The sequence below is a fragment of the Rhinolophus hipposideros genome, assembly GCF_964194185.1.
Source record: "Rhinolophus hipposideros genome assembly, chromosome: X".
NCBI classification, from domain to species: domain Eukaryota; kingdom Metazoa; phylum Chordata; class Mammalia; order Chiroptera; family Rhinolophidae; genus Rhinolophus; species Rhinolophus hipposideros.
In genome coordinates, this window is record NC_138046.1 from 47,941,288 (window position 1) to 47,955,694 (window position 14,407).

General features: G+C 38.6%; 1 protein-coding gene across 2 annotated transcripts in view; it reads left to right on the plus strand.

Annotated features, from left to right (window-relative positions):
- The window catches only part of ACSL4 (acyl-CoA synthetase long chain family member 4), an 81,753-nt gene that overhangs the window by 50,697 nt on the left and 16,649 nt on the right, over window positions 1-14,407 (plus strand). For both annotated transcript variants that reach the window (XM_081043681.1, XM_081043682.1), the window contains exons 4-9: window positions 112-289; window positions 1,640-1,749; window positions 1,870-2,008; window positions 5,474-5,624; window positions 5,779-5,902; window positions 9,611-9,682. In XM_081043681.1, coding sequence (XP_080899807.1) covers window positions 112-289; window positions 1,640-1,749; window positions 1,870-2,008; window positions 5,474-5,624; window positions 5,779-5,902; window positions 9,611-9,682 — 774 coding nt within the window. The remainder of the gene's footprint in view (window positions 1-111; window positions 290-1,639; window positions 1,750-1,869; window positions 2,009-5,473; window positions 5,625-5,778; window positions 5,903-9,610; window positions 9,683-14,407) is intronic.

Below are 14,407 nucleotides of genomic sequence, written 5' to 3' on the forward strand. Positions count from 1 at the left end.
GGTTCTGTATATTCGCTTAAGGGAAATTTTAGAGTTCTGTACTTTGAATAATATTTCTAATTGCTTGTTTGAATACATATACTAATATCAGAGAATGTCTCACTTTAACAGTTAATTCTTGGGAATTACAAATGGATGAACTATCTTGAAGTGAACCTCAGAGTGAATAACTTTGGTAGTGGACTCACTGCATTGGGATTAAAACCAAAGAGCACTATTGCTATTTTCTGTGAGACCAGGGCCGAATGGATGATTGCGGCACAGACCTGCTTTAAGTACAACTTTCCTCGTAAGTGCCTTGTGTTTTTGTAGGGGAAAGCGGGCCTTACTTACATTTGAAATTGTCCTGAGATCCTCTTGTTTTCAAAGTAGGTGTTCTTTAGTCATTTGTCTGCCATAAATTATATCTATAAAACAGTACATATATCATGTAGTTAAAAGATAATAACTTCTAAGAGCTAGTTTGGGATTTGGCAGATTAATGGATAGAATTTTGAATTTTGCTTTTTAATTGGAAGTGAATTGCACTTGAAAGATTTGGGGTTGGGGGGCATTTTTTTAGGAAGTTACCCACGAAAGAATGACAACAAAAAGTCATCGCTTAGCATAATTCTAGTTCATTTCTTCAATTCAAGGCCTCTTATTTGACCTTTTCCATTTTACATGTGGAATAAGCATGTGACAGCTTGAACTGGCATTACATATGTTGGCCAGAAAGTTAAATTGGGTGTATTTCTGATTCTTTAGCTATTGCGCAACAAATGACTTTTAAATATTAACAGTCCAGAACAGTTCCTGTCACGCACTAAGTACTCAGTTACTTGTTGAATGAAATAGGACACTGCAGGCAGGTATGTTATGGAATCAAGAGTTTACATTTCAAATAAAAGTGGATAATATGGAAATGATCCCCTATGTACCCGTCACCCAACTTGAACAATCAAGAACTCATGAAAAGTAGCTGTTACTGACCATGTTGTTATTTGGGTTGCCAGCCAAGAGCTGAATTTCCAAGTCTTATCTAAGTTTAGCACAGGTCCACTAATTCTAAGGGATCTGGGTTTCAGTTTATGTTTTCTTTGTCTGGTAGCTCCTAAAGAGTAGGTCTCCATGTCTTCCTCAATTCAGGCATGGAGGTCACAAATCAGCGCGGACACTGGCCCCATTAAAACAGTTTTCATAGAAGGAGTGCGAACATGATCATGGACTGTCTTCTGACTTGAAATCCTCAAAATCTGAGGATTCTCAATGACTTATCTGTTCTGTGGTGCTATAACCATTGAAAGTGTGTGTCACAGCGGAGCTGGGATAGCTCTGACCTGCGTTAAGAGTTCAGCCAGAACGTATGGCCTTGAGAATCTTAATTGACTGATTCTTGATCAGTTGTGGCACTTCCTGTATTTCTGGGTTTCTTTAGTTTTAGAAAGTTAGAATCCTCAGAATTTTTGAGGAAAATTTGGGGCTACCAGGAAGTTTGGGGCAAGGTTGAAGGGTAATAGCAGAGACTAGGAAATCAAATTAAATTATAAAACGTCTTTGTGTCTGTGAGTATAACTATCATTAAAGGCTGACTTAACTAATATACCAAATAAATGTTTGCCATTTAACTGTTGTGTTTGTTTATTTTTTTATTATGTAGTTGTGACTTTATATGCCACACTTGGCAAAGAAGCTGTAGTTCATGGGCTAAATGAATCTGAGGCTGCCTATCTGATTACTAGTGTTGAACTTTTGGAAAGTAAACTTAAGGTAAATATGAAATTTTCTTTTAATTCATGGTAGTGTTATCTGACAGGACGGGAAAATGTTCAATAACTGAGTTTACTGCAGGCCCATGTTTAATAGCTGGATTTTCTTTCTGTTCAACAGACTGCATTGTTAGATATCACTTGTGTTAAACACATTATCTATGTGGACAATAAGACTATCAATAAAACAGAGTACCCTGAAGGATTCGAGATCCACAGCATGCAGTCAGTTGAAGAGTTGGGAGCCAAGCCAGAAAACTGTAAGTAAAGCAGTTAAAACAAATTTATTCTTGCTGTGTTATTTCAGTAGGTGATGTGAGTAAAAACTGTAAAGTTCTTTGATTTAAAACAAAGTTTTAAAATGTTAAAAAAGATCTGTCAAGACCATATATGATTAAAGGTTTCCTTCCCTTTCTCCTCAAAAAGGTAACCGCTGTATTAAGATTTATTTGGTAGTAGAGAGGTACTCAGTGGTTCATGCTTTACGGTGGTTGCTGCCAAACTTTTCTTTTTTCAAGTAACCTGCTATAACTGTCCAATTTGGACCTCACCTAAGGAAGACATGTCCGGCCTTCCATTCAGTAAACTGTTTTAAATGCTTAATTCTAGTGATATTAAATGATGTCTCAGAGGATGCAAAACTGTTTGCCAGGATTCATGCTTTTTTTTTTTTTAATAAAGATTTTATTGGGGAAGGGGAACAGGACTTTATTGGGGAGCAGTGTGTACTTCCAAGACTTTTTCCAAGTCAAGTTGTTGTCCTTTCAGTCTTAGTTGTGGAGGGCGCAGCTCAGCTTCAGGTCCAGTTGCCGTTGTTAGATGCAGGGGGCGCAGCCCACCATCCCTTGCAGGAGTCGAACCGGCAACCTTGTGGTTGAGAGGACGCACTCCAACCAACTGAGCCATCCGGGAACTCAGTGGGAGCTCAGCTGAAGGTGCCATGTTTAATCTTAGTTGCAGGGGGTGCAGCCCACCATCCCTTGCGGGACTTGAGGAGTTGAACCGGCAACCTTGTGGTTGAGAGCCCACTGGCCCATGTGGGAATCGAACCGGCAGCCTTCAGAGTTAGGAGCATGGAGCTCCAACAGCCTGAGCCACTGGGCCAGCCCCCATGCTTGGTTTTTTCCTACCACCGAGGTGGTCGTTGGTATTTCATTTGAAGCAAGTAAATCCACCTTGTAGCAAAATATCAGTTGGTCATCAGGACAGAGAGTTGAGGAAATTTAATACTCTATTTAAATAATTTTTCTCTCACATTTGATATGAAGGTCATGATACTCTACTAGATGGGGAAAGGATTTATTTTGGCAGAAAATGTTGGGTGAACATCCGTTTAGCTTCTGGATATTTAATTACTAGAGACTGAGGACATATTTGCAATAACACATGTCAAATACAGCATTCTACTCCTTGTGGAGCATGGCAAAGAGGCTGAAACTATCCAACTTGCAAGCAAACAAGTGAGCTTGCCAGTTTTTTGGAAACACAGGACTCCTGGGAGAGATATAGGATACTATGTTACTCACAGCAATAGCGGTACCCAGAGTATCAGCATTTATATTGCTTCCCTGCACCCCAGTTTCCACAGGGCAATGTGAAGAGGGTTAGATGATATCTGCACATGTAGTGGGTTGTGTTATAGGAGAGGAACCCTGAGCTTAGGGAACCTGAATGTTTTATAATGGGCAGTAAATTTTATGTTAAAATGTGCAGTTCTTTGTGTATCAGTTATACCTCAGTAAAGCTACTTTTAAAACTAGGAACAGTTTAGGTATGCATTATTTCTTATAAGTAGCACTGGTTGTAAATCCAACCTAGATTAAATTAACAACAAGAAGCAAATTTATGTCACATTAAAAATTTAAAATATAGTACCTACATACTATAGAGTGTGCACATAGGCACTTAATACTGGAAGTTGCAGTTTTGCTCAATTTTTTTGCTTAGTATTGTGGAATGACAAATAAAGTATGTCTATAATAGCTATTCTCTTTATTTATAGGCTAGAAGATACTTTTGAGTAACAACAGTTACAGTTTTCCTAATTTTTTTCCTTTTTCCCTATGTATGACTGTCCTAATTATATTTATTGAAGTGTAATTTGTTGTCGGTTTAATCTAAAAAGGTTAAGCTCCTATGTTATATCTTTTTATTTTGTTTTTCCAGTAATTCATTTTTATTTTTCAAACGCATACATCCGTAAATTATAAGGGAAAAAAATTGGTCTTCACCATAGATAGTTTGAGAAGCATGACTCTAGTGCACAGGTTGGCAAATTACAGCCTGCCATCTGTTTCTCTAAATAAAGTTGGATTGGAACACAGTCACATCAGTTCATCTCACAGTTGTCTATGGCTTTTTTCATTCTACGACAGTAAAGTTGGGTAGTTGTAGCAGAGACCATATCGCCCTCAAAGCCAAAGATATTTAACATGTGGTCCTTTGGGGGGAAAGAAATCTGCTGGCACCTGCTCAAGATGGCTGAATATAATCTGTTGGGGAGACCTCTATTTTCCTCCACTAGTCATTTAATAAGCAAAGGTGGCACTGGGGCTCAGGACCCTTAAGATGATTAAAACATTCCTATTTTCAGACAGGGTGCTGGAAGAAGTGAAGTTTAGGTACTGTTTAGATAATTACCTTTGATAGGGAATGAAGGACATGTAAACCCTTCTGCATGGTCTCTGTCTCTTAGTATCCTGAAAGTCCTCTCTAATTTTGATTAAAAAGAACCCAAGTATCTGATTCAGATAGGGGAAGAAGCACTAAGTCTAGAAGACCCAAAAGAATCCCCAAGCCAGACACACAACAAATATTCCAAATGAGAGAGAGAGAGAAAGAAAAAGCGAGAGAGATAGAAACATCCCTTGGATTTTACTTGCTACTTGGAATTTAACCTTAAAATATGTTAAGTGTATAATGGTTTTCTAATTCAATGTCCATGGTTCAATTATATTAAAATAAAATTATTTTTGTAAAAACTTAAAAAAATATCAAGTCTAGTGGTTTTCAATCGGGTGTGTGTATGAGTGTCACCTGTGGAGCCTTTGATCCATCTCAGACATAAAGAATCAGAATTCTAAGAACTAGAATCCAGAGATGGAGTTTGATTTAAGCTCTGCAGGTGATTCTCAGGCTCACCAGTGGTTAAGAACCATAATCTAGTCCAACTTTCTCATTTTAGAGATGAGAGAACTGAGGCCTGAGGAGTTACCCACAATACTCTTACTTATCTTCCTGATTCTCCAGAGTCCTGGAAGTCTTTTCACAATATTGCTTTGTGTACAACACTGTAGAGAGAGAGGCATGAGCAGACAGGGAGGGATTAGGCTACACATCCAGAAAATGGGCCAAATTGAGTTTGAAATTCTCACTGCAGTTAATGAGATTTGATAAACCGTTTTTTACCTTTTGATTTTTAATAGATAATATATTTTTAAACTTCTTAAATTTATTTTAAGTGTGTTTTTCCAGGACCCATCAGCTCCGAGTCAAGTAGTTCTTTCAGTCTAGTTGTGGAGGGTGCAGCTCACACTGGCCCATGTGGGGATCAAACAGGCAACCTTGGTGTTAACGAGCATCGCGCTCTAACCAACTGAGCTAACTGGCCACCTGAGAATGTTTGCCTTAAATCATTTATCATTATGTCAAAATCTAATAATTATGTCTTCATTTAGCAGTTTCAATTTTTAACAGAATAAAAATGTGGTGCTTTTTCATTTTAGCAAGCGTTACTCCAAATAGACCAACTCCTTCGGACATGGCTATCGTCATGTATACCAGTGGATCTACTGGCCGACCTAAGGGCGTGATGATGCATCATAGCAATTTGATAGCTGGGATGGCAGGCCAGTGTGAAAGAATTCCTGGCCTGGGGTAAGAGAGAATCATTCAACATTCTTCTTAGAAATTAAAGCTCATGTTCACATTTTCTAAACTCCATCTATATTGAAATGATAAGGTTATTGACATTTCTAATTTATAGTGCCTTTTTAAGAGTGGCTAAAATGTTTCTTTTGTTTTGTTTTAGACCAAAGGACACATACATTGGCTATTTGCCTTTAGCTCATGTCCTAGAATTGACAGCAGAGATATCTTGCTTTACGTATGGCTGTAGAATCGGATATTCTTCTCCACTTACACTCTCTGACCAGGTGACAAACTTTTCCGTTTATTGGCATGATCTTATTACGTTCCACTGTTTGGCTGAGGACATATTGCTAAAACGTGACATATTTTAATTCAGCTAAAACTTCTTCCATGACTTCAAAAATACCTCTCAAGGGCTATGTGTAGCTATAGTAAATAACCTTGTAGAATTGTTAGCATTGCTTTATGTACATATTTTATTTAAAATTATTTTGAAACAAATAATTACTTTCATCTTGTCTTTCTCTATTCGATTTTTATTTTGGAGAGGTAGGAGAGAGAATATAAATACACTGAGCCTTTTTGACATTTTGGCCATGGCACTGCTGGGTTTTTGGGAGATGTATGTCGATGGTAGGATTTTGGCCCAGTTTTGCTCTGAGTTTTCTCCAGAGTTGTGCTGTCGAATACAGTAGCCACTAGTTACATGTTGAAATACAGATTAATTGTAATTGAATTAGAAAATTCAGTTTCTCAGTTGCTCCAGCCACATTTCAAGTTCTCAGTAACTATATGTGATTAGTGGCTACCATACTGGGCAGCACAGATGGTGAACACTTCCGTCATCGTGGAAAGTTCTGTTAGCACTGCAGCATGTCCTAAGGCAGCTCTCAGCTTTCCACTCTGAGTCAGGCTTCTCCCTTCGCCCAGTTGTTCATTACAGGAAACCCAACAATGGATAGGGCTAACTCATGTTTTTTAAGCCCATTAAAATCACATACCTAATACTTACTGTCCGCAGTTCTGTTTCATTTCTTCTTTGGGATAGCGGCTATAGAAAAGCTTCAACCAGATATTGGGGGTAAAAAAAGAGCTTCTAAGGGAGCTGTGGGCTTCAGAATGCTGAAAGGTAAATTGAGTATCGATAGGAATGACTTGATTCTCTGTATGACTTCTGCCACTCCCATCACTGGAGGCCCAGCTGCTATTTTTCAGAACCCCAGGCAATGCTGGCTTTTATTTGGGAGTCTCGATGGAGCATTCATTTGGTAAGAAGATGTGCCCTTGGTGTTCACAGTTAGAAATTGTAATATTAGGTTGTGCAAAAGTAATTGTGGTTTAAAAGGTTAAAAACAATTGCAAAAACCGTAATTACTTTTGTACCAACCTAATACTGTTTTTGTAGAAACGCCGTTTTAGGAAGAGATTACATAGGTTTTGTAATTTATAGACAAAAAAGTTAGGTATACTTTTTTGAGATTATTTTGAGGTTGCAACTGTCTTTTTTCTGTTTTTTTTTGGGGGGGTGGGGGTGGGGGTGGTTGTTTTGGGGTGTAAACTTAAAGTGCATAAATCTTAAATTTACTACTTGATTAAATTTAACACACACACACACACACACACACACACACTTCTGTGATGATTACCATCTAGATCAAGAAAAGAGAATGTTTCCAGATCCCAGAGTGTCTCCTGTGTCCCTTCCTAGTCATTACCACTATCCCTCCCACAGATAATCCAACCACCTTTTAAAGTGGCTTTTCCATGAAAAAATGTTTTTTGTTCTAAACAACTACCTACCTACTTTGTACTTGGAGTACAACCTCTTTGTAAGATGGAGAACAGCTGTTTTCACTAGACCACTCAGTTAAAAGTTCACATTTAAAATCTGCTAGAATAGTAGTCATGGAGAGAATAAGTAAATTATCATGTAAACTAATAAATGACTTGATTTAATAAAGTCAAAATAGACCTATGAATAAGACCTATGAATAAGACTTATGAATAAGACCTATGAATAAATTGTAAAAAAATGTAAAGAAAAATCTGTGATGATTACATTTAATGCATTTGTAGTGAGTTTTTCTTGTGTTCAGATGTTTTCAAAATGTGAGAAACATTTCAGTAAGTATTGAGTATGATTCTTCTCCCCAGTAGGGAAGTTCAGAAGCTGGAGACTAGCAACCTTTGTTTTCACTGCCTTTCTGATAACAATAGCCTCAGCGTGACGAAAGAGGGCACTCGGAAACTGTTGCTGGTCTGACTTCATTCTCTCTGTCTTTTAGGCCAAGTAGTACATTAAAAGTCTGTAACAAAACTGTCTGTCAGGAGCATTCGCACCTAGCGTGTTTCCCTGAAAATAAGACCTAGCCAGAATATCAGCTCTAATGCGTCTTTTGGAGCAAAAATTAATATAAGACCAGGTCTTATTTTACTATAAGACCAGGTCTTATTTTACTATAAGACCAGGTCTTATTTTACTATAAGACCAGGTCTTATTTTACTATAAGACCAGGTCTTATTTTACTATAAGACCAGGTCTTATTTTACTATAAGACCAGGTCTTATTTTACTATAAGACCTGGTATAATGTAATGTAATGTAATGTAATGTAATTGTTATACCGGCTCTTATATTAATTTTTGCTCCAGAAGACACATTAGAGCTGATTGTCTGACTAGGTCTTATTTTCGGGGAAAACACAGTACCTTTTTAATAAACTTTACTATAAAGAGTCTCAGTCAGACTAGGAATCTAAAATCTAGGAGTCTTCCTCACATAGGAAATCAGAAAAAGGTGGGAAACCAGAGGCACTACAGTAGAAGCCAGCAGATGATAGTGATATTGTCATAACTAGGGTTACTGTGATCATAGTAAAGACAAGAAGAACTCAAATATTACAAAGAATAATAAAGAAAGAAAGAAGGGCTCTTTGTGGCTACTGCTCTTCTGGAACTGCTCTCTATTGCAGATTTTGGTCAGCAGCACATAGATGGTAGCTCCAACTTAAAGGACGTTAAGAACCCATCTTTTTCTCTACAGAGCAGCCCTCTGTGTATAGTGTGCATGCAGGGTATAGGTTTCCACTCACAGATGTACACACACTTGCACACGTGTAAAATAAATGAGTTATTTTATTTTCTCCATCTGTCATAGAAAAGTAGGATAAAAGCTATTGAGTTCTACCAGCAGAACCTTCTATATGGCGGAGCTGGTGATACTAGTGGATCACACTAGTTTTTAAGAGCTGGTTTTCTTCTTGCCTGTGTTGGCCATGGCTGACACGTGATACAGCTAAACTTACAGACTGATGATCTACATTATAGCAGATTCTTATTTTTATCTACCTCTTTCACTGGGCAGCTATCAATTTTTCTACCTACTGATCTCACATTTGGAATCCCAAATAGTATTTGTGTATATAAGAAAGAAAAGAAGAATGTGTACACATTTGTGTATACATGTGTATACCCCAACGTGATCACTGGCAGTGTCTTCAGTATTCTGTCAACCAAAGTGTTACCAAATTAGTATTTCTGTGTGTTAATTGATGTTCATATTGGTGATTTTGAGATGTGGCTTTGCTTTTTGTCTAATCAAATATAGTTCAAGTTTCTTCAATTTTGTTGTAGTGTTTGATTTACCTTGATTGAGGTGTTTTGTTGAAAATGTATGGTCTGTCCTATGTTTGATGATAATGTTATTAATAATTCTTGATTTACCAAAATATCCCTTTCTCCTTGATTCTGGATCAAAGTTTCCCCTCTAAGGCAGACTGAAATGTGCTAAAAGAAATAATCTACAGGATAAATCACTAAAGCACGTACATGGCAGACTTATAGGTTATGATAGTTATAATGGGTAACTCACAGAGCAGTAGAAGATCAAATTCCATGTGTAAATTTATGCCTTTGTTATTGTTAATATTTGAATTATATCATTTTTTGCTGAGGTTGGTTTCCCTGATTCTATTTACTTTTTCTTCAATGTAGTCCAGCAAAATTAAAAAAGGAAGTAAAGGAGATTGTACTGTACTAAAGCCTACGCTCATGGCAGCTGTTCCTGTGAGTACGGAGTATAAATGTCATTTATTGCTTGTACTTTGACTTTTTAAAAATAATTTTATTAAAATGTAGACAATACACAATATTACATTAGTTTCAGGTATACACTATAGTTATTCAACATTTATATATTTAAAGACGCGATCACTATGATAAGCCCAACAACCATCTCACACTGACCGTATCATGCTATCAAAATATTATTGACTATATTCCCTGTGAGCTTTGTTCTGTTCTTTAATTTGGGAAACGTTTCTTTGCCTCCCCATTTTGGCTGCCTCCCTGTGTTTGTTTCTAGGTATTAGGTAGGGTTTCTATGTCTCCTGATCTTAGTGGAGTGACCTTATGTAGTAGGTGCACTGTGGGGCCCAGTGGCAAAGTCTTCCTGGTCACCTGAGCTGTGTACTCCAGGTGTGTCCTTGTGTGGGTTGTGTGTGCCCTCCTCTTGTAGTTGAGCCTTGGTTGCTGTTTGCATGTCAACGGAAGGGATTGACCCTGGGCCTGATTGGCTGTGAGACTGGCCATGACTATAGTGGAGGAGCTGTGGAGCAGGGGCTGAACCTATAGAGTAGGATTTGCTTTAACAGGGCTCTGGTGCCTGCCCAGTCTGCCCTTTGGGTGTGTTGTTCTTAGAGGTGGCTGGGTGATACTCTGGCTCTGTCCAAAGCTGGCCTCCAGGCATGCCAGCTCTGGTGCTTCCTGGGAGGGCCCCGCCACAGGTTGTATCCTGCCAAGTTCAGCCACAGCCTGTGCCCTGCGCAGGGCCACTTGGCATGAGCCACAAAGCAGTCCACAGATGGCTGTCACCCATGCTGGGCTTGAAGGTACCTCAAGAGGCCAAGCCATGAACTGTGGCTGGCTGTGGCTAGTGTTAGGTTAGGGCTACTCAGCAAGTGGTACAGGACATGTCGAAGCCAAATGCTGCTTGTCTGGGTTTTGTGAACCTTTGAAAGATTTTAGGAAAGTCTTCAGCATGAACCAAGACAGGCTGTTTTAATGGAAAAGCCACTGGAACGGTTTGGATGGGCCCGAAAGTTGGGTGGGGCAGAGTTTCGTGGGTAGTGTTAGCCAGGCTGATGGAGACTCAGACATGTTGTCTCCCGGCGACTACACAACTGGAGGCAGGACGGCTCAACAGTGAGACAGTAGATTCCGCCAGCTCCTCTAGCAGGGAGAAAGCTGCCCCTCCAGCCTTCATCCTGTAGCCAGACAACTCAGTTCCTCCCCCTGTGTCCTCGTTGCCTTTTGAGCTTCTGCCCCAGCGCTGAAGCTTGGAGTGAGTGAGTTTGTCAGCAAGTAAGTCCATGCGTGGGCCTTTTAAGAGAAGCATCTTGGACTGCAGCCGTCCTGGTGTCACTCAGCCATACTCTTCACTGGTTTTCACAGCCAGAAGTTATGGGGACTAATATCCCTGGCACTGGAACCCTGGGCTGGGGAGCCTGGTTTGAGTCTGGGTCTCCTCGCTCCTCCAGGGACGGGGGGACTTCTGCAGCCAAGATATCCCTCCCAGTTTTTAATGGTCAAACATGGGTGTGGGACGAGCCCATTCCGCGTCTCTGCTCCTTCTACCAGTCTCAAGGTGGCTTGTTTGTACCCTTAGTTGTAGGGTTTTGGTTCAGCTAGACTTCAGTGATTCTCAGTGATGGTTGTTCTGTAGTTTATTTGTAATTTTGATGTAGTCGTGAGAGGAAGCAAGCATAGACTTTATCTACTCTGCCATCTTGACCAGAAATCCACACTTGGACTTACTAAAAAGTAATATTCTTAGGTATTTATGTACATTTTAAAATATCTTTACTTCATTGTAATTATGGCAAGTGTGTTCCTTAAAATCTTAGGTAAATATGGAAAAGATGAAATGCCAAACTTCTGAAATGTATGTCTGGTAGTTTGCTGATACTTGAAAATTAGGTGATGAAAATGACCAAGTTCAAATTATATAGTGTGAAGACTTGTCATAATATTTTAAAGGTAGAATGTACTCTGAAGATGATTTTAATTGCTTAATTTAAAAAATGAAGAAACCTAGGCCATCCTGGAGAACTGAGGCAGCATTTCTAAGGTTACAGAGCTGAGTTTAGAATCATCCAAGCCTCCTGACCCTTATGATTGCTAAAAAAAACCTGTCATTTGAGAGAGCTCCCAAAGAAAAACAGTTTAATTCCAGATACTCAAAATTCTTATGTGAAATACTGCCTTTTACAAAAAAAAATAAGATGCTACATTTTACAGCTTTGTAAATTTGACAAATTCTGAAATATTTAACAGTGTTTCAAATTATATATATTAGGTTGGGCCTAAAGTAGTTCCAGTTTAAAAGGTTAAAAATAATTGCAAAAACCGCAATTACTTTTGCACCAACCTAATCAAATATATTCTGCCACTTTCAGGCTTTGGAAACTCCAGTGGGGCTGTTTCTCACTACTGCTTGTATTATGATCAGAGTTTAAATCTTACCCCAGTATCTTTCACAGAATTGTCTTTGCACATGGAAAGTCTGAGATTACAAAATGAAGTGTTCAGACCAAATTTTTCTAAGAATTACAGATGGAAGACACTGTGATTTTTTTTTTTAAACTTTCTAATGACAACATTACCAATTAACCGAAGAATTAGAATAGGTCAGAGTACCCTTTGCCTTTTCTTTAAGGTGCCTTATTTAAAGGTGCTGTAGAATTCATCAAGCTTACAAACTGAAATGACGGTAGTAATAGGTAGGGTAGTACTGACTGTGTTCCAGACACTGTGTTAAGTGCTTTAGGTACATTATCTCACTTAATCTACCCTAAGACTCTGCTAGACAGGTCCTGTTATCCACATTTTATAAAGAGAAAAGCTTGGATGAGGTCACACAGCCCATAAGTGGTAGAATTAAAGCTTGAACTCGACCGGTCTGATCCCAGAGTCTTCTTAACCACTGTGGCTACTTAAGATTGTTTGTGTTGTTTTGTTTTGGGAAACAGTATGTTGGCTTTATTACCCAAAGTACTGGAATCCTTAGTAAGCCCTATCAGAGAACAATGTTAGGGAGTGGGATGGGCTGAGGTGTCTAGGAAGTAATGTTTAAATTTAGGCTGGAAAGGATGAAAGGATGAAAGGAGTTACCTGATGCACAGTGTATCTTCCAATTGCCCACTCTCCATTCTTCTTTACTTTATGTCTTGGGAGGCTAACTTCTGTTAATGAATTACCAGGGTTTGCCTGCCTTCTGATTTCCGGTTGGGTTCAGCCAACTGTTGCCATTCATGAGAGATCAGATGGCAGGAAGAGAGAGTAGTCTGCATACTTACTGCCTTTGCTCTTTCCATTCTGGGCTGCAATTTTGGGCAGTTGTCAGGCACCCTTTGGACAGTCTCTTTCCCATTGATTGTACCCAGGTCTTTCTCATGGCTGCAGTACTCATTCAGGTTCCAGTAACACTTTTCTCCTTCTTCAGGCTTAAAGATTGTTAATAATCTCCCGTGTTGCTAGTCCACTAATGTTTCACCAAACGTTGGTTCCCTTAGTGCCTCACACTCCTCTATAAATAGAATTAAAAAAAAAAGACTTTGACAATTGGTTTTGGTAGATTCTGTTTTCTGAGTTTGTTCTTTTCCTGAGCTAGAGTAAAAGATCCAGTTAGTACTGTAAAATTCACAATGTGAGAATTCACAATAAGTCACTACTTCGTATAAGCAGTGACTCAATTGAACATCATGTAATATTAGGGTAAGGAAAAAGATTACTTGATGTGCTAACAATAAATCCTGCTAACTTGTTGCATCTGTATTGTGTTCAAAATCCTTATGAGAAACACTGCCTTTGAGGCCTTTCTGTCCCTGTGATTGGTATTTGGTGTTGGGAGGAGCAGTGGAAGCACTGTCAGTCTCACATTTGTCTCACTCCCATATGCTTTTTTTTAACCCCAAATCCCATACGCTTTTAAGAGTGATAGTTACAGGATGTTAAAGCTCTTTTAGGGAACTTGGAGATTTCTCAATCACAGATCTAGACAAATACTTTAGTTATGCAATAGTGATTCCTTTGGTGGAAATGGAGACAACATTGTTTCATGCATGAATGCCATGGTAGCCGCCCCACCCTCCAGCTTGGTTGAGATAAAACCTACATGTAACATTGTATAAGTTTAAGGTATGCACCATTATGATTTGATACATTTATATATTGTGAAATTTTTACTATAGTAGGATTAGTTAACACATTAACCAGCTAACATAGTTACCATTTGTGTGTATGTGTTGTGGGAACATTTAAGATTTACTTTCTTAGCAACTGTAAAGTATACAATATATTGTTGTTAACCATATTCATCTTATAACTGGAAGTCTGTACCCTTTAATCAAAATCTCCCCATTTCCCCCACCCTCCCAGCTCCTGGCAATCTATTCTCTGTTGCTATGAGTTCACTTTTTTTAGAGTCCACATATAAGTGAGATACAGCATTTGTCTTTCTCCTCTGACTTACTTCACTTAGAATAATGCCAAGGGATGGTTCTGCTGTCCTTATTTGTGAATGGCTCTTTATCTTTGCCCCTCCTTTTATTAAGAGTCCTTCATAAAGTTATTCATTGTAGCACAACTGAATTTACACTAATTGCTATTTTAAATGTTTAAAACTAGGTATTTATAAATAGGTGTGCTTTCTTTATACAGTATTCTTAACTTGTGCAAAGTAATTTCAAAAAACCCCGCATAATTTAGTAATGAGTCTGGGCTTTTTAGTTA